General features: G+C 33.7%; 1 protein-coding gene across 1 annotated transcript in view; it reads left to right on the plus strand.

The window, feature by feature from the left end:
• LOC138696718 (ATP-binding cassette sub-family C member 4-like) overlaps positions 1-27,519 on the plus strand; it is an 81,028-nt gene that overhangs the window by 19,198 nt on the left and 34,311 nt on the right. The window contains exons 4-11 of the mRNA XM_069822043.1: positions 357-555; positions 4,301-4,523; positions 10,868-11,024; positions 13,951-14,089; positions 16,078-16,188; positions 19,504-19,698; positions 22,790-23,076; positions 26,845-27,028. Of these exons, the coding sequence (XP_069678144.1) occupies positions 357-555; positions 4,301-4,523; positions 10,868-11,024; positions 13,951-14,089; positions 16,078-16,188; positions 19,504-19,698; positions 22,790-23,076; positions 26,845-27,028 (1,495 nt within the window). The remainder of the gene's footprint in view (positions 1-356; positions 556-4,300; positions 4,524-10,867; positions 11,025-13,950; positions 14,090-16,077; positions 16,189-19,503; positions 19,699-22,789; positions 23,077-26,844; positions 27,029-27,519) is intronic.

Below are 27,519 nucleotides of genomic sequence, written 5' to 3' on the forward strand. Positions count from 1 at the left end.
ATAGTTTAAAGCTGTTTAAATTGCAATCTGTACTAAAAAACGACTTATACTTAATATGCATTCTAAATATTCAAATCCATTTTTTCTACATAGAGCACTCGCGCGTGAGTTCGATATCCACTTGGGCTGATTAGTACATGGTTGGGGTTTTTCCGAGGTTTTCCGAACTGTAAGGTGAATGTCAGGTACCTAATCATATTGCGAATCCTTGGCATCATCTCGCCAAATACTGTTTTGCTGTTGCCGGTACCAATTCATCGACGCGAAATAGGCCTAACGTAGTAGTTGATATAACGTCAATAAATAATCAACTAAAAACTGTTTTGAAAAAGTCTATCGACAGTTTATTTTTACAGAACGTTTTTACCATTCACACTGGGTAGACTACTCAACGTTCTTTCTTGGGAACCTGGCAGTAGTGAAGCCTTCCAATATGGTGGAATTCTCGTCTTTGAAGTAGTAATTGCAGCTTTCATAAATCAGCACGCCATATACAGGAGTGGTCATATTGGTATGCAGATACGGGTAGCTTGCTGTTCTCTGGTTTACAGGAAGGTAAGATTTTATTCAACTTTAAAGATTACCGTAATAATGGAATTGTTGTTGTTGTTGTTGTTGTTGTTGTTGTTGTTGTTGTTGTTGTTGTTGTTGTTGATGTGTTGTTGTTTAGTCAACTGTCTGAAAACAGGTTTCAATCTCACAAGTAACACCAATAAGGCATCACTCATGAGGCAACTAGCCAGGAAATAATGGGGTAGGGTAGCCAGTTCCTTTCCCCTCCAATTCTTACATCGCCGATTAGCTACATATTCCACTAATCACACTTACAGAATGAAATTAGGCCTAGTACAAGGTGGGCCAGTCAAACGGAAAGATTTGATGCGAGTGTACTGTTCATATGCAGAGGGTGAGAATGAATATAACCACAGTCTAGTATATACAGTCGCGAAGCTCAATACGTAGTAAATATGCAAACATCAGATAGTTGCTAACCACTAGGATCGCTAATATCGCCTCATTACAGGCAATGCAAAATAGTACCGTCACAGTCTATTGTTTCTAGCACCCTCAAAACTCAAGCTTCGTGACTGTATATAGTAGACTGTGATATTCTTCTCTACCTACTTACTTTACATTTTATGACTCCTTAGCGGTTACAGCGCGACGTCACATTCTTAGTCATAACATGGCCAACATTGAACAAGTTTATATATGAAAGCACGTTTAACAGGAGTTTAATATAGCAATTCCTTTGTTTTTTAGAACTTTGAATATGTATTTATATTGGGTGATTATCACGATGACCATGACAAGACCAAGATAACCATGTGACTCCGATTCGCGCCATAACCTCTCTTTTTCGTTAGCTACTCTCCTTAGGCGGTGACGTCACTATCCCCGCGTTCCCTAGTAACCAAGTTGTTTGTCTCTACCATGTTTTGTTAAATTGTGCTAACATTACTACAAACTGCAAATTAATCGACTTCAATGGTCATGAAAAACCTCTCCATGCCCAAAAGGCAACGGTATGGTGCGCGGTTTCATCAACTGGAATAATAGGCCCATTCTTTTTTGAGAATGAGGCCGGAAATGCATTGCCTGTTAATTCAGTGCGATATGTTGAAATGATACAGAACTTTTTTACACCACAACTTGCCCATTTTCCAGTGAATGAAAACATACTGTTTCAACAGAACAGAGCAACAAGTCATACCGCAAGAATTTCGATTGATGCTGTGAATGCTTTGTTTCCGAGCCGCGTCATTTCTCGGAACGGGGATATCGCTTGGCCGCCTAGGTCACCTGATTTAACGGTATGTGATTTCTTCCTATGGGGACACCTCAAAACGAAGGTGTTTGGGGGAAATCCAGCCAGAACAATTCCAGCCCTAAAACAACGTATACGAGAAGAGGTCGCTGCGACACCTGTCACTATGCTGAGAGGAGTTATGCAACTGTTCGTGACCAGACTCGAAGAATGTGTGCGTGTCAATGGAGGTCACTTAGCCGATGTAATTTTTAAGAAATATTTTTTTTTCTTCTTGCATACCTAATGGTTATTCATGTACTTGTCATTTCTACTCATTAAATTGATGTAATAGTTACTTTTAATTCTTTTTCTGCACCTTAAAATCTTTCCGTTTGACTGGCCCACTCTGTATTATATTCTTAGCAAAATAAAGTAGGCCGATCTGAAATAATTGCATTATAAGAGGAAAATTTTAAAGAGAATAATTATAGAACTTAGGAAGATCAACAAGCTAATAAAATTGCTTAATAAGCCTAAGGGGAAAATTTTCAGGAAAATTTTTAATTGTATCACTACAATAAATGACCTAATATAAACAAAAAAAATGGAAAAAGGGAAAATTTCTCCGTGAAATGCATGTGATCTTAATTTATGTTTGATGTCACTAGTGGGGTTAGGGGGTGTCATGAGAAAAGAATTGAGAGCTATGACCAACTAAAGGGATCTGTTGGGTGAATACTCCTGTATCGCTATCATCATTGTCATTATCATCATCATCATCATCATCGCCGCCACAATGACTACCACCAACAATCACCATGGCTGTCACCAGTACCAACAACATAATCTTATTTTTATCATTATTATCATTTTAATAACTTTTGCCTTCATCTCTATTTCACTGTTACCAGCAACAAAATCATGATGATGATCATCATCATCATCGTCTTCTTCTTCTTCTTCTTCTTCTTCTTCTCTAAATTGTCAAGAATTTACCCCCTTCATCCCCTTTTAACTGTACTATTAAGAGATTGTAATCAAACAGCAGACATTCATAAATATTAAGCGTTCCTAATCACGTGACTAGTATGCCATAAGACTATTGCCATTTAAAGACAGTACGAAAGCAAGGAAAGAAACATACTTCTATTCTATATGGAAGGGGCATAAATCGCCAATATATTTTGTAGTATCTGTTTAATTTATAGTCACAAATGTTATTTACTCTGATCAACAGCGGAAGACTTCTCTTTCTTAAGGGGAGAGGATGGTATTTTTTAAAACTTTTTTTCTTATTTGATGTAAAATATTAATTTTTTGTATGTAGAGAGCTCATAGCTGTGGAAACTCAACCAAATATAAATATTTTGAAAAAAAAAATTATTTGGGGGCCCAAATTTGAAAAAAATATATATACCCAATGCAAGATTGTACTAAAACCGATATATCTAAACCGTTTTTAAAGATAGATTCAAACTGTTTTTTGCAATGAATTTGCAAAAGCATATTCTAAAAACTGTCTGTAACAGAATTTTGATATTAGTCCCTGCGTTTGTAAAATAAACAATTAAAAAGTAATAACAATTTTCTGATTTTCTTTCTTGCAAACAAACGGACGTATTTTTAAAATGAAATAAATTAATAAAATTCTGTTACAGAGAAAAGTTTGCTAATAGTCTAAAGAATCTGTGTTCTAAATTTCATGTATGTATCTTTAATAGCTCAGAAGTTATATCCATTTTTGTCTGGCAATGTAGCAAAAAAAAAATGAAGTTACTGGAAACCGATAAAAGCGGGCGTATGATTTAAAAATCCATAGCGCAGGAAGTTTAAAAATGACGTCTCAACATCCGATAAGGGCACAAATACCCACAAAATGTTATGCAATGCATTCCACACATATCAAACGGTATTTAAAAAAAATTTGAAAATTTAATTTACCGGAAACAACAATAAAAGTGGGCGAGTGATTTAAAAATCCATAACGCAGGAAGTTTAAAAATGGCGACTCAACATCCGATAAGGGCACAAATACCCACAAAATGTTATGCTATGTATTCCACACATATTACAGAGTATTTTAGAGAATTGTTTTTTAATTTACTCATTTTTCACCAAAAAATACCATCCTCTCCCCTTAAAGATTAAATTTGCTTTTAGTATCCCACGTAATATAGGTTAAAATATTTCGCCATAACCTTCAATTTATATATCAATTTCCTCTGCTCCCTCATTCCTTACCTTCTCTCACATACTTTTATCAGCCTTTTCTTACATCCTCACTCTTATCTTCCTCTCTATATTTTTAACCTCAGGCCTATCGTTTTTCCTTATTTTCCTCCCATGTTTCTGAGAACACAAAAACCAGTTTTGTAGATACCATTTTCACAGGAATTCTGCAAAGCACAATATTGAAGAAACACTACTAAGATAACAATACTGAAATACTTTCTGTGCCTCACAGTAACTCATCTTATAATTTATTAAATGTACAGTATTTTTTAATGAAGATGATTTGTAACCTTATATAAACATGGTGTTATTTTCTAGGCACTAACTCTAAGTCAAGATGCACTGCAAGACATTGCAGCTGGTAAGATAGTGAATCTGATGTCCAACGATGTTAGTCGATTTGACAGAGTACTACTGTACTGGCACTACCTGATCTTGATGCCTATTTTAGTACTTATTGTGGCGACCTATATGTCACTTACCTACGGCGTAGCAGGAGCAGTCGGAGTAATAGTTATTGTTGTAATTATCATTTTCCAAGGTAAATATAGACAACAACAAAAGTGATGAATTAAAGCGTTGATAAAGTACCTCCACGACAGGGTTGCTAGACATTCCAGATTTTATAGGACAGTCCCATGTCCCTTGTAAATCTTTGATTGTCCCAAATCTTGAAAACAAAAATACGTTTCCTTTTCAATAGTAATTGTACAGCAAATAGTAGATTTACACAATTTGTCTTTGTTTATAAATTTGAAACAGATGCAACACCAATTTAAATATTAGGTAGGTGCATAAGTTCGTAGCATTTTTGTGTACTTTCGTTCACTTAATAGTATTATCACAGTCTAGTATATACAGTCACGAAGCTCAATACATAGGAAATATGCATCCATAGATAGTTCCTAACCATTATGATCGCTACTATAGCCTCATCATAGACAATACGAAATAGTACCGGCACAGTCTGTTGTTTCTAGTACTCTCATGAACTCAAGCTTCGTGACTGTATATTCTAGCAACGAACGCTACGAACTTAAGCACCAACCAAGAATTTTTATACCTTGTGACTTGCATTCTCACATTGAATTAAACTTCATTTCAACCAACACACGAGATAAACTTACGAATTTAACGACATTATTGCAAATATTTTACAAGAATAGATGTTAATTTGAAATATTTTAAGAAGATTTTTACATACTGTGTATGCAATATGAATAGGCCTACTTGCAGGAAACTTATTAAGCAAGATTCTTTTTATTCAATTACTCCTAATTAACATGTGACGTATCATATATCACATTAACCCAGCTATATCACATCAAAGTAGGGAGGGAACGTTCCTACTCACCCCACATTCGTTTGATTGACAGGCGAGGGGTAACGCAATTGTTTTGCTAAGTCAAGTGCAGTGGTGGATTCGACACACCTTGCGCATCAGTAATTTCTCCGCTCTTATTTCTTGTTTCAAAATCTTTACAGTATTTTGTTTATAGGAAGTACACGTATCATACAATAATTATGACGGCGACCTACTGTCATTAGGCAAATTATATATTTTTCAATTGTATAACTATTCCTTTATCATGTGCACAAAAAAATTCTTGAACTGCCTTGTTATCGACATAATAAGTATTTCTTTTTTAAAAACAACAAAGAAAAAGCAAAACTCCATTGTCATTTAACTGCACAATATATTAAAAGATACAATGCTCAACATAATAAATTGTTTCTTTTTAAAACCAAGAAAGTAACTAAGCTCCATTATCATTTAACTCGAAAACATATTAAACATAATATAATGACCAACAAAATCAATTGTTTCTTTTTATAAATACTAAAGAAAGTAAAACTAAGCTCCACTTTCATTTAACTTTAAAATATATTAAACAAAATATATGAGATATAAATGAAACGAAATACTCCTGTAGGCCTACACTGCTGGTTTTCATTTTTTGTTGTTGATTGCCCTCGAAATTTCTTGTTATTAACTAAAAAGGATATATTTGGCTCTAAAATAGAACAACTCAATCGTAATACTGAAACTAAATGCATGTCTGTGATCCTAGACCTGGAGATACTTTTGGTCATATTCATTTTGAAAAGAAAAACAGCTCACTACAGTAAGTTGAGCCAAATATAGATACCATACGCATTGCAAATGTGCGCAGATTAGGGACTTGCTCTTCTGGTAGGTATTTAAAGAGATCTAATCCATTTTTTCCTAAACACTTTAGTGGCGTGCTCTTTTGAATCTCTATAGTGGCTCTGATGCTTGGGTAACATCAAATACAAATGGATTATTGAACAGACCCATCTTCTTGTCCATTGCAGTTACTTCTGAAAATCTTTCTCGGAAAGAGAACGCATCAAGTAGGCCTAATATGCACTCAAAGTTTTAAATAAGTTCAGTTCCAGATACTTAATAAAATAATAAGTATCTAAATCCTGAAAATACCATAAACATATCTTGTTTTGTATCTTTTCACAAATATTACGAAAATAGCTTTTTAAATTATAAGTAAATACCTGTAAGATCACCGAAGTCCGCTTTATGCTTCCGATCAAAGTGGCGTTTAATATTGAAGCGTTTTATATGCGCAATTTAAAACCTACATATTAAGCAACCTACATTATTTCTTCTTTTTGTAACAAAAAATTCTTTCTGCCACTCTTCCTGAAACTGACGTCCCGATATCGAAGCCATACCCGCCACTGAATGAAGCGTGTCTAGAGAAGCACCAGGCGGAAGAGAGGGTCGGTGGAGTGAGGTAAGGCGGCTTTGAGTGCAGTGGCCCTTCGGAGCCATTTTTCCCCATGGTTGCATTAACCAGTCACTTAAATTAGTCACGTGGTGAAAATCGTTGGTCTTCTATTGTGGTGACTTAACAGTTTGTTGTAATAGTCTGTTACGACCTCAGTGCTAAATTTTCAGTCCATCTCTTCTTTGGACGACACGAGGATCTCTTCTTATGTGTATAGAAATTAAGCATGGCTTTTGAAATTCTGTTTGGTTGTATACCGTATGTTATACACGATTTTTCCATTTTAACTGATAATAAATAATAATAATAATAATAATAATAATAATAATATAATAATAATAATAAAATTAATAATAAGTTAATAATAATCCATGGCACCACAGCCCTTGAAGGGCCCAGACCGACCAGCCGGCTGCTGGCTTCACGTTCACATGCCGAAGCAGAGGTGGACGATCATCCAACCAGAATGGAGATATCGTGTGGTTATCATGATGATCCCCCCCACCCCTTATAGCTGGCTTTCACAACCGGATTTCGCTACCTATCGTAACTCCCTAATTGCATCACGACGCTGGGTGATCACCGGTCCCATACACTGGCCGAAATTTCATGAGAAAATTTCTTCCCTCATGAGGTCTCAAACCAGCTCGCATTCCCATCTTTAGGGCTACTGATAACCATTTATAAAATGCACAAATACCCGGTTGTAACTGAAGTACCTACATGATATCATTGTTTTTCTGATAAATTCTATTTCATTGGCTGTAATTTGATTTCCTTTTGTTTTTCTCATTGTCCATGTCTCACTTTTGTAACATAGTACAGGTGTTGCTACTGTTTTATATAATCTTATTCTTGTGTGTCGTATCAGGAAAGGTTCCAGTATTCTTTAATTATTTCTATTGTTCTACTGTATTTATAAATTTTATGAGAAATAACTCATTCTTCGAGAAGTTTTATATAATACTCTTATTGAATTTGGCACCAGTATTCCCAAGAAACTAGTTTGATTAATTAAAATGTGCCTCAGTGAAACGTACAGCAGAGTCCGTATAGGCCAGTTTCTGTCGGATGTTTTTCCAATTCACTACAGGCTAAAGCAAGGAGATGCACTATCACTTTTACTTTTTAACTTTGCTCTAGAATATGACATTAGGAAAGTCCAGGATAACAGAGAAGGTTTGCAATTGAACGGGTTAGGGTACATAAACTGTTTATGCAGGTGATGTAAATATGTTAGGAGAAAATCCACAAATTATTAGGGAAAACACGGGAATTTTACTTAAAGAAAATAAAGAGATAGGTTTGAAAGTAAATCCCGAAAAGACAAACTATATGATTATATCTCGTGACCAGAACATAGTACGAAATGGAAATATAAAAATTGGAAATTTATCCTTTGAAGGGGTGGAAAAACTCAAATATCTTGGAGCAACAATAACAAATATAAATGACACTCGGGAGGAAATTAAATGCAGAATAAATATGGAAAATGCCTGTTATTATTCTATTGAGAAGCTTTCGTCATCCAGTCTGCACTCAAAAAAGCTGAAAGTTAGAATTTATAAAACAGTTATATTACCGGTTGTTCTGTATGGTTGTGAAACTTGGACTCTCACTTTGAGAGGTAAACAGAGGTTAAAGGTGTTCGAGAATAAGGCGCTTAGGAAAATATCTGGGCCAAGAGGGATGACGTTACAGGAGAATGGAGAAAGTTATGCAATGCAGAACTGCATGCATTGTATTATTCACCTGACATAATTAGGTACATTAAATCCAGAGTCCACACCTGTGGAGTAATGGCTAGCGCGTCTGGCCGCGAAACCAGGTGGCCCGGGTTCGATTCCCGGTCGGGGCAAGTTACCTGGTTGAGGTTTTTCCGGGCTTTTTCCTCAATCCAATATGAGCAAATGCTGGGTAACTTTCGGTGCTGGACTCCGGATTCATTTCACCAGCATTATCACCTTCATCTCATTCAGACGCTAAATAACCTAAGATGTTGACACAGCGTCGTAAAATAACTTACTAAAAAAATGAAATCTAGATGTTTGAGAGGGGCAGTGCATGTAGCACCCATGGGCGAATCCAAAAATGCATATAGAATGTTAGTTGGGAGGCCAGAGTGAAAAAGACTCTTGGGAATGCTGAGACGTAGAGGGAGGTGGGATATGATGATAGAGAGAGGATAGGGACCGATGGTGGGTTTATGTGAGGGCAGCAATGAGCCTCCTGGTTCTCTAAAAGCCATTTGTAAGTAAGTTATAACTAATTCATCAAAATAATGATGATTTTGTTTCCGAGATATGTAAAATAATTTTCACTTTCAAGTAACTTATCATTTTCAAATTTTACTTAAAGAAGGCTATTTACCACAATAGTATATTCCGATACAAGGTTAGGAAGTGCTTTTTACAAAATCGAGGAAAGGTTTTAAAAAAAGCAGAGCGAGTTTTTCAGTTTCTGAGATTTTGTAATGCACTTCACAAACGTGTATTGTACATTTTTTACACGATCATATTTTTAAAATTCCAAATACAATATATTTTGCATTAAAAATTTAGAGCAATATTATTCCAAAGTTTTCGCAAAACTGCACTGTAATGGTAACTAAGTAACAATAAGTGCATTGTAATGTGTCCATTTCAGTGTAGTTTTACGTTATGAAGAATGGTTTCTCTAGCAACAAGTTTCTGTGTGAAAATCTAACTTTCAAGGCATAACAACAATAGCTGTAAAAAAAAAGAAAAACACCATCGTTCAAAAAATTATTTTTCACCAGCAATGTTTAAATTGTGATCTGAATATTGAAGATTATCTTCAGTGGACGCTACAAGAGTTGGATCATCTGCAAAAGTAAAGCATCAGTCTGTAAGTTTCGATTGATTGACCGTGGTGCATGTCTCCATTCCAGAATAATCCTTATATATATACAGTCTGATCCGTTTGGGCATGGATAATATTAATTTATTATTATAAACTATTAGGATAGAAGGAAAAATTTAGTGGTGGTTATATTATGATTAAAAGATGGGAGTTTCCATATATGACAATCAACAATGCATAATCTGAAAGGACAAATGAAAATCGTAGATGATTAAAATGGCTACTACAAATCAACAGCAGGCACAATGTGTTCTTTGGTATGCTAAATTTGAGAGTGTTAAAAGAGTTCAAAGGGAATTTCGACGTGAGTATAGTGTGCATAATGTACCTAAATACGATTCCATAATGTTGTGGTGTCGAACATTTATAGAAACAGGTTCTGTGGTAAAAATCATGCAGGAAGTCGTAGGCGAAATTCAGTATGAGAAGCAGCTATCTCTTGGCTTGACCCCCAAACTCCACAATCTAACCCCTCCTGATTCTTCGTGTGGGGTTTTGTTAAAGACATTGTCTATTCACAGAAACCCAGAAACATGATGATCTGAGAGTAAAAATTACTTTTCAACAAATCACCCCTCTTATGTTACAACGAACATGGGCTGAATTGCATCACTGTTATGAGTTGTGCAATGGGAGTCATGTTGAGCTCTGAGGAATTTTCCATCTTTCAGTGTTGTATGCACAAAGTTTCAACAAATAAAATTCAGTAGTAAATGTTTTACGGTGTTTTTATTTTATCCATACCCAAACAGATCACTCTGTATAATAATTAAGAGTAAACAGAAATTGTGAAAGGCCACATCCTTGTCTTATTCCATTATAAATTATCTGCCATTATGCCAGTCTTAATATAGAGTCTTATAAATATAATTTAATAATAATTTATTAAATTTTAATAAAAAGAATTCAAGTTATATTGTTATTATTATAATCCATATTAACCATTAGTGTAAAGTTAAGACGAAATTGAGAATATTCCAATTATTTAGTAATATGTTCAAGCAAATTTTGGTGAGTCTACATTTTAATAATTATCAACAATCAACATGAATTATCAACAATCTTTGTTAATGTACAAGAATTTACGACGTTAACATAAACAGAAGAAGGAATTTTTAAGGAAAACACAGTAATGTACATTTAACTTAAAATGTTCACATAAGGCTGTGCACCCGCATCATTTTCACAAGTAGAAAAAAAGAACTCTCTCATTACATATGGAATTTTGTTGCAGCATCCACGGGAAAATTCTTATCTTCATACAGATGTAAAACTGCACAGAAATCTGATGTACGAATAAAGCTTATGGATGAGATAATTTCTGCTGTGCAAGTCATCAAGATGTATGCTTGGGAGAAACCATTCTCTAAGCTGATCGCCAAAGTTAGAAGGTATCATCACAGACAAGTGCTCAAAAACTTTTTCACCTTAGTACGGTATTGGATATTCTAAAAATTGAATTAATATAAATGTTTCTATTGAGCACTCTCTCTACAAATGGTTACCACTAACAATCTTCCGGTTTTGGAACAGTAACTTATGTTTAAAGAAACGGAGATACATAAAATTGGTAGCAATAGACAGAAAAACTCTCAAAGTTTTGTTTATTTTATTTTTGTTCTAGTGCATCACTTTTGGTAATATTCACGTGTAGTAACTTTGTTCATTATTGACACTAAATGACTAAATGTTAACCATCTGTTATTGATGTCCAACAACTTTTCCGAACAAGATTTGGTGCATATCCACTCACTGGACCTACAATTCGCAAGTGGTACCTACTACGTTTTCAAGGTAGGTAAGAGAATGCATTTGTAAGGGGAAATCAATCGGATGCCTACCAATAAGAGGTGGAACAGTGGAGCGTGTTTGTGCAAGCTTCTAACGTAATCCGCTAAAATGTACTATAAAAGCCAGTAGGGAGTTGCAAATCCCAAAGTCGATTGTGTAAAAGATTCTGCACACGCGGTTACGTGTTCATCCATACTGACTACAGCTGTTGCAGGCCCTAAACCAGAGGACAAAGTGCTATAGCGTGCTTTATGCAAGAGTATTCAAACTAGGATTGCCAACTCTTTCTGAAGAAAATACGGGAGACTATGGAATCAACAAAATTTCGCATAGAAAATGGACAAATTATCCAGTTCCGTTAGTACAAAACAACTTTATTCTACACTTTGGCAGCTATACTTAAATTTGGAGTATTTTGAGACAGATTTTGTCTTGCATAATGGTTGAAGTTGACAGCAGTTTGCAGTTAGGATTTGATTAGAAGCGTCGTGTATTGAACATCTGTCCAATTATTGTTCATGAAATGAAACACCCTCTTTGCATGAGCATTACTTACTACTTGGTATGTTTAGAATAAAACTCATCACTTTTTCCAAATTTATAACATTAAAATGATTTTATTTTAAACGAGTGAGCACTGAAATTCATTTCTGGCAAGTGTTAGCTTCTACAAAGGCTGTACATTTTAGTGCATCTCAAAATTAATGATATATATAATCATCATTCACGGAAAATTCAAATGTTTGAAATGAAAATTTTTACATTATGCAAAAATAAGGGAGAAAAATGGTCAAAGGGAAGAAACATACTGGAGCCGGGAGTCTGTTAAAAATTAGGACCTCATGGCAACCGATGATTTTGTCGAACCTTAGTGTTTACTGACGAAGCCACTTTCCATCTTTCGGATAAATTGAAGGACATAACGTCTGAATCTGGGGGTCGAAAAATTTGCATCTCTATGTGGAGCATAAGTGCAACTGCCCTAAGGTGAACGTGTTCTGCACTATAAAACATGAGAAAGTGTATGAACCCTTCTTTTTCATTAACCAAACAGTCTATGGAATTCAGTATCTGGACATACTACAACAATGGCTCCTGCCACAGCATGAACAGGGCATTCCTGTTTCATCCTTCAAAAGTACAGCACACTTCCATATTTTCACAGAAAAGTCAGAAATGAGCTTAGTAACCAACTGCCAAACAGATGGATCAGTCATGTTGGTCGTAATGATAATGAACTTCTTTGTTGACCTTCACGTTCCCCAGACCTGACTATCCCTTGATTTTTTTCATGTGGGGGATATACTAAAGATAGAGTCTATGTGCTACACTTAGCGCAGACCATGCTTTACCTACGAGTGTGCATCACAGGAACCATCACATCAATTATGGTATGCTATAACCTATAATGTGCTTGGGAGTAATTTGACTACAGGCTTGATGTGTGCTTAGTTACCAAAGGGGCTGACTTTGAACATTTGTGACGTAAGGTAGTAATTTTTTTTTCTTTCTAGTGGTGCCAATTTCATGTATCTAAGTTTCACTAAACAACATGACAAAATATGAAATAATGTGAATTGTTTTTCTTTTTCTGTTGGCTTTAATTTTGATACTCAGAAGGTAAATAATGATCATTCAAGTAAAAACTTAATACTGATAATAATGGGCTAAATGTACTTATTTTAACACTGTAGTAAAATGTTTTATCAGTTGAGTACAAGCCAGAAAGTAATCATAATTTATATAAGATAATGATTAGTCTATTTACATTAAAATAACGATACAGAATCAAATAAAATTAATCTACTTGTGGCAATATAGGCTACAACCACTCGTATCTCTACATTTTGAGGAAGCAGACTGTATCGTTTATCTGTCAATATTATTTTGTATGACTAGGAACTTCATTCCACATTAAATGTAATGGGAAGATATTTGTAGCTTGCTACCTCAGTTAATTTAATGTTTGGTGGAATAATGTTTGATTTATCTTCAAGAACTTGATTCACTTCACTTAGTACCTTGTTTTGTCCAGCAAAAATTCAAATTTTTCTGGCACAATTCTATCTGTGGATTCTCTGGAACTTAGGTAACAATTTTCCTCAAATCTACCACCTACTGAACTGCTGACATAAAGGTCAAATTGTTGGCTTACAAATTCTCAATCGTCTTTAGCATTATGTCGAAATAAGTTTAGATATAGGCAAGATCACCCTTAATGCCTTCATTGCTAAAGACCAACTCAGCCAGAGCCACAGTCAAATGAAAACATTTGTGAACTATCAATATTATTTTACTAAATGTATGAAAATTTTAAAATGTGAGAAATACTACAATTCTCTTAAATTATGAAGACTTTGTCGAAATATAATAAAATATGAAAAATTCTTTGCATTGATTTAGATTCGTCATTGTCTAAAATGTAAAGATTTCTGGTTCCTAAGTACTTCTTCATACTTTAGATTATGAAATTTCACATGCTTACTCGCTGTAGTTATTACATTAGACGTCTGTCATCTGTTTCAGAGAGGAGGTTAATACACTCAGGATGTCACAATTATTAAATTGTATCACTGTTGTACTATTCTATTCAGCTTCTCGGATTGGTTTTCTCATAGCAGTAACGACGATGGTTTTGCTTGGAGATCATCTCACTAACAGTAAGGTTAATATGTCTTGATAATTATAATTGGTAAAAGCTACATATATTACCCCTCCTTACATTTACGAATTGTAGTATATGTGTTGTTACAAGATATAAATGACGTTTCCTGGGGTAAAATAAACACTTCAGTTCTTAGCAATTATTTTATTATCGAGATGAAAAATTTGCAATGACAGAATTGTTGGTGGTGAACTTTGCTGCGATGATGACAAAAAAATGTAATGTTACCATTATATTGTTAATTTTTTTGTAGTATTGATAATTATTAAAAAGAGTCTTAAATTAAATTTCTTAAACCTCGTGGATTTCGAAGAAATTTTTCGGTATCATGTTACAGGACAAAGGAAAAAATCTTTTGTTCAAAAAAGTATTTAAAACTTGAACTCATTAAAAAAATTACATTGGACAACAGCCAAAATGTTACGGAAACAAAATAAGGGATTTCTGACTAATTTTGTACCGCTAATGACGAATATGACAGTAAAAATGGATGCAGTGGTCTCGTTTTCAATGTACAGCATATGTCTGGGATTAGGCTACTCATTTCAGGAAGAGCGTTAGCGGTTTCTCAGTAAAGGTTACAGCAAATTTCTTACACAGGAGATGTGGAGATAGATTTATGATCCTGAAGGGTTGTGTTTGCTTGTAAAAGATTGTTGGTTTAGTTAGATCCAAGACATTGCTGAGTGGAGACCGCTTTTCGTCTTTCTTTTGAATTCATAAAATTTTTGTAGTGCTGTGCTTAACCATATATAAGTCTCTTTTGCCAGCAGACTCATTTTTAATTCTGCGTAGTGATATCCAACACACACCAGAACAATGGAGGCTATTTTTAGGCTTCCATGCTGAGCCTTAAAGCTGTATTATTGCACAATGGAAATACTTTGCCTTTAGTTCCAATTGGCTGCACAGTCCATATGAAAGAGACATTAAAATATAAGAGATATTTTAAATTACATAAATTATGACAGATTTAAGTGGCAAATATGTGGTGACTTAAATATGGTTGCGATTCTTCTTGGCTTACAACAATGGTTTACAAAATATTGCTTTTTCCTATGTGAATGGGACAGCCGAGCTAAGACTTTGCACTACAAAAGGATAGACTGGCCTCTTCGACAAACTTTGGAATAAGGAACGAAGAACATAAAGCAGCAGCCATTGCTTGAATCTAGAAAAATTTTGTTCCCTCCATTATATACCAAACTGAGACTGATTAAAAATTTCGTAAAAGCATTCGATCATGACAGATCAGCATTCAGATATTTACAGTCAAAATGTCCAATGATAAGTACAGCTAAAATTAAAGAAGGAAATTTTCATAGGGCCCCAAGTCAGAGAACTCTTTTCAGATCAAGATTTCGACAGATTTCTGACAAGAAAAGAACATGCTGCATGGGAATCTTTCAGAACGATCACCTCAAATTTCCTAGGAACAGTGGTGTGCCAAACTATAGGGAAATGGTGCATAGTATGTTGCTGACTTATCATCAAATGTGGTGCAATATGTCATTGAAGATACACTTTCTCCACTCTCATTTGGGCTTTTTCCCTGAAAAGTGTAGTGCAGTTTCTGTTGAACATGGAGAGCGCTTTCACCAGACAATTTCAACATTTGAAAGATGATGCCAGAATAAATGGAGTACATCCATATTAACTGATTATTATTGGTCGGTAATGAGGGATGCTCCCGAGGACTAGTATAGCAGACAATCTGAAAGGAGACGTCTCTAATATACCGGTAATAATTGAGGTAAGCCCAGCCTAATATGTTTAGGAAAATATAATTTTTTATCTATTTATTTCTTTCTCAAATTATACAAGAAAACTAGACCATATCTGACAATTTTATTGCCATATTCATATTCAGCATGAAAAAAATACATTGAATTCCAGTGTTTTCGTTTCTGTAACAGAAAAAAAGTTAAATTTTGTTGACCAGTGTTATTAAACTAATTACAGAAATATAAAATTCTGTTCTCTTACAGGTGTTTGTCATATTTACATTTCTCGGAATATTGGCTTTCCCCTTCGCTACATGCTTTTTGGTAGCAATAATAGATGGAACTGAAACAATGGTGTCAATCAAAAGATTACAGGTAATATTCCATGAAATCACGTCATTAAATTGATAATATATTATTATTATTATTATTATTATTATTATTATTATTATTATTATTATTATTACCAGTATTATTATTATTATTATTATTATTATTATTATTATTATTATTATTATTATTATTACTGTTGTTATTACTGTTATTGTTAAATGTTCAGCAGCAGCTTGGTCAGTATTAAAGAAGTTGAAAACGAACACATCCCATACATAAAGCACATATAGAGTTAATCTCCTTAGATAACTGGACAGAGTGTTATAAACAGCTTCTGAATGAAGACAGAAAAGAATTCAAGGAAGAGAACATATTCAAACATGGAAATCCGTAATGGAAATTATCTGAAGGAGATGTAGAATGATGTTTACAAGAAGGAAAGAATGGGAAAGCAAATGAACCTGATGGAATTAATTTAGAGTTATTGAAATATAGAGGAAGAAAATTAATTAGACTGCTTACAGAGTTCTATGTGAAAATGTTAGAAGGTGGAAAAATACCTGCAGAAATGAAACTTGGATTTATAAGTTCTATAAGAAGGGAGATCGAAGACAATGTACAAACTATAGAGGAATATGTGTTACAAATCCATTTATAAAAACATTTACGAGTATTATCAAACATGAACTAGATAAAGTACAATTACTAGAGAAAAGTGGTGAAAAATGACAGATATTAGCCTTGATTTTCATTCATTTATTAAAGGCATAAGATAATGTACCAAGAATTGTATTATGGAATGTATTACAACAAACAGGTAGGCCTATAAGTGACAAAAATATAAATATTATAAAATCAATAGGTATACATTAGACTCCTTAATAGGCACCAAAGGGACTAGGCTAATTCCGGATACGAGATTTTGCTGGATAATTGAATAAATACCGGTATATACAAAAAAAAAGTTCGTATTTCATGGTGCCAAATGTTGAAACTGCAGCCTTATGAAGCTTATTTTTCTATCACTTGCTGTTCTATACTAACAATAAATCTGTAACCGAAATTTTTCTGGTAATTTCGTTTTTCCAAAAATAATTGGTGTTAACATGTATAACATCCTGAGACCGAAAATCGCATTTTTGAAATTTTTGTTTGTATATCTGTCTGTCTGTATGTTTGTTACCTTTTCACGCGATAAAGGCTGAACAGATTGCTATGAAAACTGGAATATAAATTAATTCATTCTAAGTTAGATTTTAGGCTATATGACATTCTTCATTTAAAAGGGGTGTTATAAAGGAGCCCGAATTAAATAAACCGAACTATCTCGCTTATTATCGGTTCTCATGAAAAATGTTACATAACAAAAGTTTCTTTAAAAATGATTTCCGATAAGTTTTGTTCTATGAAAAATTTTGATAGGACTGTTATTTAAGGAGATACAAGAGTTTTAAAATAAAACGTTTTATCACCACCACCTCATATTATAGGCTATAATGAAATGAAAACAAACTATTTAAGGCAGCCTTGCCTTAAACAAACGGAGAATATTATTCATTTAACACTACTATTTTTATACAGATATACTTATATTCTATGATGGGAATATAATATAAATGTTTATCAATAGGGTAAATTAGGGTCTGTTGGACAGTCGGGCATGTTGGACACTTTGTACTTTAACGTGTTACCTCGCCACTTGTGGGCACCACATTCTGCTAGAAGTCAATGACGAAAGCAGTCCACAAGTGGCGAGGTAACACGTTAAAGTACAAAGTGTCCAACATGCCCGACTGTCCAACAGACCCTAGTTTACCCTATTAATATACAGAGAATGTTTGTGTGTTTGTATGAAGTAATCTCAGAAGCTAATTAACCGATTTGGATAATTCCTCAATATTTCAAATTTTTAGTTTCTCTAGATGGATGTAATGCCGCATATGAGGACTGAGATAAGATTAAAATAGGTCTTTACGCACAGAAAACTTGATACTCTGTCGAAATATTGTATAACTTGATTATTAAACTTTATTTGGTCCACATAAAATAGTCTAATTTTATACACTTCAGTTTCTTTTTGTCCACAGAACATAATAGTATTTTTAAGAGTTTTGTCGTAAAGATGAGTATTTTAATGAACCAAAATCATATAGAGTGAAAATAAGTATTTTACCATTGAGCTCACTGGAGCTGAGTTATTTTAATAAGTGTCACGAAATGACGTTCCTGCACTTGCTGTCGCCTTCTAGTCTAATATTGAGCAATAAGGGGAACTCAACAAAAGTAAAAACGACCTACTGATATACAAACACATTCTAAACACATGGCATGACCACACTTGTTAAAATGTGAATAAAATAAACTTAACAAGGAAAAAAGATGCACAGTGAGGCCAACATAAAAATTATCTTCGCACACAATCCACTGTATATTGACATTAATTTGGAGTGATTTATTAAAGGATGCAATCAAAACTAATTTATAAAAATGTTAAACGAATTATCCTTGCACCAAAAACGGATGTTTCCTACAATCTGTTAGCATTAAAATAATATGTTCATTATTGGTCCAGTAAGAATGCTCGAAAATGGTAATGATAGCTGGACTTTGTATTTAAAAAGGTCAATTATTTTAAATCATCAGTCCTGGTAGAAAGTAACAGAACATCAGTAAACCTGACCTTAATTTCCAATATTTTCCATCTCTTTGTCAAAAAATAGCATTAATTTCTTGTTTTTCAATTTTAAATCGTCATTTAAAATAAACCAACCAGTTCTGGTAGAAAGCAACAGAACATCTGTAAACCTGACCTTAATTTCCAGTATTTTGCACCTCTTTGTAAAAAATAGAATTAATTTCTTCTTTTTATTTTTTTAATTTTAAATCGTCATTTAAAATAAACTAACCAGTCCTGGTAGAAAGCAATAGAACATCAGTAAACCTGACCTTAATTTCCAATATTTTGCATCTCTTTGTCAAAAAAATAGCATTGCTTGCTTTTTTATACAAGCCTGATGTTTCACAATGCCTCAGACTGCAGTGCAAGCCTTCGGGACCCTCCTGCATACAAGAGAGAAAAAAAAAAGTGTTTCACAATACTGGTACCGTATGTGCTTTAATATTCTTACATGAATAATATATTCGCTACAGCTACGTAAATGAAACTGGAACTATAATGAAATCTAGATCCTTTAGTTTCCATTCAGTTCTAATAATTTCAGTAAGTTTGTGATACAAATAACTTACTCGTGTGTGCCAAAAACTGTAACAAGACTTACACACATAATAAATTCTTGAACATGTCGAAAAATTAAAAAAACAGTATAAAAATAAATAATAAAAAACTACTTTCTATAGGAATTTCTATTATCTGAAGAGTTCAAAGCTATCACAGAAGATGAGACAACACACAAAGATAAAATACAACCATCTCACGTGACACTCAGAAATGTGACAGCCAACTGGCGCCATGGTTTTGCACTCCGTGACGTCACAATGAATGCCAAAGAAGGACAACTAGTTGCTGTAATCGGAACAGTTGGCTCAGGCAAGGTGAGATTAATTATTTTTTTACATGTACATAAGAAAAACAATATAACGTTTATTTTTCCTCCCAAGAATTAGTGTCTTCTTTTTTCATTCTTAGTATTTGGTCATCCTAGGTATAATAAAGTATTAACGCACGTTGAGTACCTTGCTGAAAGATATGATTAAAAATCCATGATACCATACTGTGTTTTGGCTATTGTGGCAATAACTGTATTAATTGACAGTAAGATTTTTTCTGTGACAAGATGATTTCTGTTGCTCTGTTGTATGTAGCAGAATATTTATAATAATAATACATCTGATTTGCTGCAGCTGTTTGAGCTTTGAAGGTCTTAGTATGTAGGATGTTTGCAGTCAAGAATAACGAAATATTTAAAGTCAGGCTTACTAATACCTATATTTTTATAAGAAAGCCTGGCCTATATTGAGAAATATTCCTATATCGTGCACTTAGGCCTACATGAATATATGGATGAACGTCATCCTACTCTAAATTTCTGGAAGGAAGTTCAGAATTTAGATCCAACATTAGCTGTTCCTGAGAAGGTTTCTTTGATTCTTACTTCAAATGTACTGAAATATTTCTCTGCCATTGATGTTCCAGTGGAAGAAATATTAACATATCCAGCAATGGTGCATGGAGAAAAATTGTCTTCAACTTTTGCCTTATCCTTCTGGCAGAAACATTCCACCTGTCCTAAGTAAGCTGGCAATGAAGACAATTATGGTTCCCCCATCATCTGCTTCAGTTAAGAGAAAATTTTCTACTCTCAATTGGATTTTGAATTCTAAACGGTCATTGATTAAAGTTCACGTTAACACTTTGTTTGTTAAAAACATGAAATTACTTAGTCATACGTTGAAAAGTGTTAAAATTTAAAAAAAAAAAGGTATATACCTTCGACAGACGGCCCGTTTCGTTGTGATGTCACGTCTTCATTAGTGTCTCCTGAACTACTGGTGATCTTGAATTCTGCAATGTGCATTTGTCGATTGTAGGGATGGGGGTATGTTGCTCTTATGGTTGGGGCTGGTTATTTGTGTGTTATGACGTATCATGACGTCGAATAATGTGTGGGTGTTGAACTGTAATTGTGTGTTAAGTATATGTTGTGGGTATGTTATTGTATGTTTATATATTTCGTATTGTTCTAAGATGTTTAACTGTGAACTTTTTGGTGTGAAGTGTAAAATTTCCATATCTGTTTCTCTATCATTGTAGTCATGATTATTGTTGATAATGTGGTCTGCATAATTTGATGTGATGTAGGGTTTGTTTATAGCTTTAATATGTTCATTATATCTTGTGTGAAAGGATCTTCCTGTCTGTCCTATGTAAAAATGTGGGCAACTATTGCATTTTAGTTTGTAAACTCCATGTAAAACGGTCATGTCTGACAGAAGAAAATCTACAGTCTCACTTACGATTTTCAATTAATCAAAATCAACTCCAAGAGGGTGTTGTTCATCTGGAGAGTGCGAGTGAGAGTGACAAGGATGACTAGATTTTCATTCATTTCATGACTAGATTGCTTACAGTGTATTCTTTTATAAACTTAATACCTATCCTGAAAACTAGCATTAGTGACAAAAAGAATTCAGTTTGATGATATACATAAACAGTATTTGACTTAAGTTTATTGGTATAAAAGTTGTTGTTGTTATCTAACGCTGGGCTTTGGCAACGAAGCCATTGGCGTTCTTGCTCTTCAATATTTTTCTGTGGTGGATCCATCAGGTGACATTACTGATATTATGTATTATTTACGTTAAAATAAATTTAAAACAAAGCTAATAAAGCATAATTTGAAAAAAAGATAAAGCATAATTATCAAAAAAATAAAACATAATCTGGGTTGTTCCAATAAGAATATATAAAATCTTTTGATACAGCATATAATTAATTATATTACATAACGTTTCAATATGACAGAATGTGTTTTATTGCAGATGAAAATGTGTACTGTATCTCAACACTGATTACAATATCCTATTTAAAAATTAGCATACACGGTGTTACAAATAAAAGTTACATGTAATATTCTACTCTTCACATTTCCTTGCCTAAATAATTTGAGTATCAAATATGTGTCGGTTTATTACAGTCAAATTACTTATCAATAGTACACACGTTGAACCATTATGATATTACATGAAATGGTATATAAAAGTTTTTGACAAACGTCTTCGCCATAACCATGGCATCTTCAGGTCATATTAAAGGAGAACACAATAACACATGATGAACACTTAAAATAATCAGGTGAAACAATCGTTAAAAAGTGTGTACTGTTGATAAGTAATTTGACTGTAATAAACCTACACATATTTCATACTTATACTGGGTGTTCATTTCAAAGTGTGTCATGACGTCACTGTTGTTGGGTCACCGATTTGAAGCTAGTTTCAGCTTATATGTTAGCGAAGTTGCCTATTATTTAAGGCGTTCTTCAATCTGAACTTGAGAACGTGTACTGTATAACTTGAACGTCGTAGCAACAGATGGCGGTCTGTACGGTCTGTGTGCTACAATAACCTCTTTCGAACTGTGTTTTGCGCCGGCAAGTCATACGCAGGGTATTTGTTATCATCGGTTGCATACGGTAACATTCCACAACACAAATCATATGCTCCGTGTCCATGTTGACCGTCGAAGTTAATGTCAACAAATACGTAAGTAATTGTCTTAACCCTCTCCCCATATCCTGACAGTACGTATTTCCAAACAGTTCACATTCCTGCCACTACCGGCGTTTCCGTACGTATCGGTACGTACTCTTCAGAATGAACGCCGTACTTGCTAGCCAACTTCTCTGCCTCTTAGGTTATACACCTGAGCTGCGGAAGTGTAGGATTGAATTCTCTAGGCTCATCAGCTAGCCACATGACGGCATACAGCGAGCCATGACACATTTTGAACTGAACACCCAGTATTATATTTATCGGACCCAACATGCCTTTAAAATTGCTAAATAATTTGGTAATGAACGTTCCAGAGATTAGTTCTTGCAAAACTTTACATACCGTACTGGTATTATAAAATATGTATCTCCTTCAGACATAAACTTCATTTGCTGCTGTATCTTATGTGCAGAGTTCCCTGCTGCAAGTCATACTGGGTGAGCTGCCCATATTGAGTGGAACATGCAATATAAATGGAAAAGTATCATATGCGAATCAAGATTCTTGGTTATTCGGAGCCACAGTACGCCAGAACATAGTGTTCGACTCCATCTTTGATAAGGAGCGCTACAATAATGTGGTGAATGTGTGTGCACTCCAGCAAGACTTCACACAGTTCCCTCAAGGAGATCTCAGTCTTGTTGGGGAGAGAGGTATTACCGTTTCAGGAGGACAGAAGGCAAGGATTAACCTGGCAAGGTAAAATTAATTCCGATCAAAAGGCAGACTTTTAAATAACAAATATACAATGTTTCTTATAACATTTTTATTTACACTTTTGTCAAAAACTTTGGAAACAACAGTGTTGAGGAACAATGATTAAGTACAGTAACCATGTGGGTAACATTGAGCTGTGACTTTTATATATGAAGGGGTGAGAATGATATAGTCCTAAGGCAGACAAAATTTGACAGGAGAGCATGTTGAATGTTTAGAGTCCAATGCTATTAGGTGCGGCATCATAATTTCTTCAGCATATACTTACGTCATTTGTTGAATAATTTTTATAATATGTTACTGGTAACTTCGTCATATGTATAAGAAATGAATTCGCACAAAACTCCATTTTTGTTAAAAGTGTGGCTTTGGACTATCTCATTCTCACTTCTTCATATTATATAATATATCACATACAGTTGACTATGGTCATTGATGGTATGAACTAATTCAAATAAAAACTTTTTTTGTGCTTGATTTACAGATGTTTTTATTGGAATTAAACTCAGCAGGCATTTTGGCAAAGAAAGTCATTAATTCATATAAGTGACGCTATGTCAAAATTCATCTTTAGGGACTAGTCAAGATAATTCGTTTTGGTTTTCTGTAGTTTTGATACTGGGTACTTAGCTTGTATAAAAATGTAGATAATATATATATTATATATATATATATATATATATATATATATATATATATATATATATATATATATATATGTTGTTGTTGTTTTCTAATGCCAGGCGTTTGACAATAAAGTTATTTGACCTCTTGCACTCCAATATTTTTCAAAGATATTATCATGAATTCATGGAGTGTGATGTAAATATTGTATTTTAGAAATGTTACCCTTTCTTTATGTTTTAATTTGTCTCTTTGTATTTTAATTATACCTTTTGTCCTTATATAAATGTGTTAACCTACAGCATACTCTGTTTATCTCTCGGTGTTTGTTTTGTTTATTTCTCAGTGTTTGTTTATTTGACTATGTATGTTTATTTGCTTATAATTATTTGTTTACTTGTCTATATTTACTTGTGCTAAGTTTGTTTGTGCATGTGTGAGTGTATGTGTGCGTGTGTGTGTATTATCGAACCTGACGATGTCATATCCAGGCCTTGTACACTGGTTTCTGACAAATAAATATTATTATTATTATTATTATTATTATTATTATTATTATTATTATTATTATTATTATTATTATTATTATGACCAGCCAATGAAGCACAGAGTTGAGGTGTTCCGAACCCATTTCTTGGTTTGAGTTGCACAATGGGCAGTTAGGGGACTGAAAATATATATATATATATATATATATATATATATATATATATATATATATATATATATATATATAGGGCTCAGCTCTGGAACATCTCGCCAATGATGAAATAAATAATATCAATTTTAAAAGTGTTGCAATCTCAAGTACCAAATGTGAGGGGAAGGGGTTCATCATAATGAACCCGATTATTACTCTAGTAAGAAAATCTCTTTGTGGGGGAAAATCGTCCTTGATTTACTCTTTATAAGACTTGTGAATAAATGTCAATTTACTTGGTATGTAAAACCATGGCTGACAAAGAGACGACACTCTACCTCAGACACTAAATCCAAAGAACGATCACAGAAGAAATACGACAAAGACAATTATACACTGTGGAAATGTTTTTCATGAACTTCATTTCATATTTTCTTGTGAACCAATAACATGCATGTTAATAATTACAGAGGCCTGCAAAATTAAGAGTCATAAAAATTTTTCTAAAAATTTATGCTACATCTATAATTTCTTGGGATGCTGAATCCAAATCTGAGCTCAAATTTTCTCTATCACGCAACTGCATTGGAACTTTTAGCAATATGAATGTAGCATTATTGAATTTAATATGGAAAAGTGATGAAGTGAAACATGTCCTGTGACAAATGTTAAAGGTATATTTTACAAGAACTATTAGATTGTCATAATTAACAACTCACATTTAGTCAAATGTTTCATACCACCTTTTTCTCTTCATGGTAAAGTTGCGTTTATTGCTTTTTCTCTTATGTGAGGTTCAAGAAATGCTCTTTATGGCCAGTGTTTTTGTTCCCAATGACTGCTTCTTGCTCTGCTGTCCCATTCACAAAGGAAATATGGAAACTTAGTATAGGGTCTACACAGCCTGCAGACCAATAAGTATGTATAACTCTCTCAGATCTTCACAAATCATCCAATTGTGATCTTTGTATTTTATCTTTACAAGAACCAGTTCAAGATTCTCATAAGTTTCTTTGAGGTATACCGAATGATCAACAGGTAACAAAGCATACTTGTTGCCATTGTGCAAAAGCACTCATCATTGTTTTTGGAGGATAAAAGTCTCCATCACCCACTTCATACTGAACATTAAACTTTTGTATGAAACCAGGAATATCACTGCAGTATACTAAAGCATCCTCTTATGAAGAGCAGGCGTAAATTCCTCTTATCTATTCCTGTACCGTACCACTGAAGAAATGTTCCTGATATCAGCAAATTTATTTCCTTTAATGTGGAGAGTAAGAGCTCAGCTTTTTCCTTGGCTAATCCTACATATCTTATTAAATCATTGAGTTCAAACTGGTAAACTGTTCATGACTTTCATTCTCTACATCACACAGCCTTCTAGATTGTGTTTCTGATCCTCATCAACTGGTTAGTACAAAATTTTACATTAGAACACTGGATTATGGATGCAGCAAAATCATTAGTATATTTATAATATAAAACATAAAATATAGTTTTGTGTATAAATAGTGTGTAATGTGCCATTTTTTATGTCATTTCTGACTTCAACACACAAAAATGCAGAAAGGAGAGCTAATTTTTTTTATTATTTTTTTTTCATCGCAGGCCTGTGTGTGCTTGTGTAACAATGAGTACCTATTTCGTACCGGTACCTTATGTATATATTAAATTCTTAATATTTCAATTTCCAAAAAGTGTAATTCTTTAAATCTATAAACATTGTGGTTGAAATAATTTAATTCTCGCCATCACAAACAAGTTTTATTGGCAAATGTTACAGAATAATGAAAACATAACCTATTTCTTGAGTAATGCACAAAAGACAAATTAATCTGCTAAATGTTTGATAATAATGTTAGAAAAATTATTTTAAAAAAATAGAGGTCACATCAATATTTCTAGTTTTATTAACTTTTTTTATGTAAATCAATTCTGGGCCCTTTTTAAGAATTAAACGGGATATACTATCTTGGGAGAGGGACACCCCCTGGACTCACCTTCACCTGGGCTAGATTTCGGGGCCATGGTACTTTAAATTTTATAAATTAAGCACAGATATATATATATATATATATATATATATATATATATTTTTTTTTTTTTTTGCGCTTGAGCACAAATTGTCTAATGTCATCATTGAGACAAATATTTACTGTAGTTCATCTCGTAAAATTTGGTACCGGGTATCAGAGTATAGCCCCTATAACAAAATCACACATTAATTTGAACAATTCTCATATTTAAATATGTATATGACATTGGAAACCTGTAATATTCAGAGGTACTCCTTTTTCATAGTTGTATCTTATTTTGAACAAAGTATAATATTAAACAACAACAACAACAACCTGGTGCACGGTTTGAAATGCACCAGTAGTATAGCTGCAAATTGAAAATTGTGTTCGCCTATCATTTAACCATATTATTTATGAATTTCAGTTCTCGTCTCATTACCCAAAGTTTAATTTGTGTTTTAGGGCAGTTTATAAAGACGCAGATATATATCTTCTAGACGACCCACTGTCTGCAGTAGACACATTTGTCGGAAAACATTTGTATGATAAATGCATAAACACATATCTGAAGCAGAAAATTCGGATACTAGTAACTCATCAAATACAGTTTCTGAAAAATGCAGACCATATTATCATCCTGAATAATGTGAGTGAAATCAATGATCAATTATATCAAATTTTAGTCTAACATAATAGGTTATATTTCAGTAGTAGTAGTAGTAGTAGTAGTAGTAGTAGTAGTAGTAGTAGTAGTAGTAGTAGTAGTAGTAGTAGTAGTAGTAGTACTTGTTGTATTATGGGGAAGGAAACAATAATCACCAATTAGGAACAGGATTCTTTGTTCATAAAATAATAAAATCAGCAGTAAAAAAGGTCGAATTTATCAGTGACAGGTTATCATATTTAGTACTTAAGGGTAGATGGTGCGACATCATAGTTATAAATGCTCACGCCCCTACAAAAGAGAAAGACGGCCATATAAAGAATAGCTTCTATGAGGAATTGGAACATACTTTTGATCAGTTCCCTAGATATCACATGAAAATTTTATTGGGGGATTTCAATGCTAAAGTAGGACGGGAGGATATTTTTAGACCTACTATTGGAAAAAAGAGCCTACACGCAATTAGTAGTGAC

Source organism: Periplaneta americana, chromosome 3 (assembly GCF_040183065.1).
Source record: "Periplaneta americana isolate PAMFEO1 chromosome 3, P.americana_PAMFEO1_priV1, whole genome shotgun sequence".
Classification (NCBI taxonomy): Eukaryota; Metazoa; Arthropoda; class Insecta; order Blattodea; family Blattidae; genus Periplaneta; species Periplaneta americana.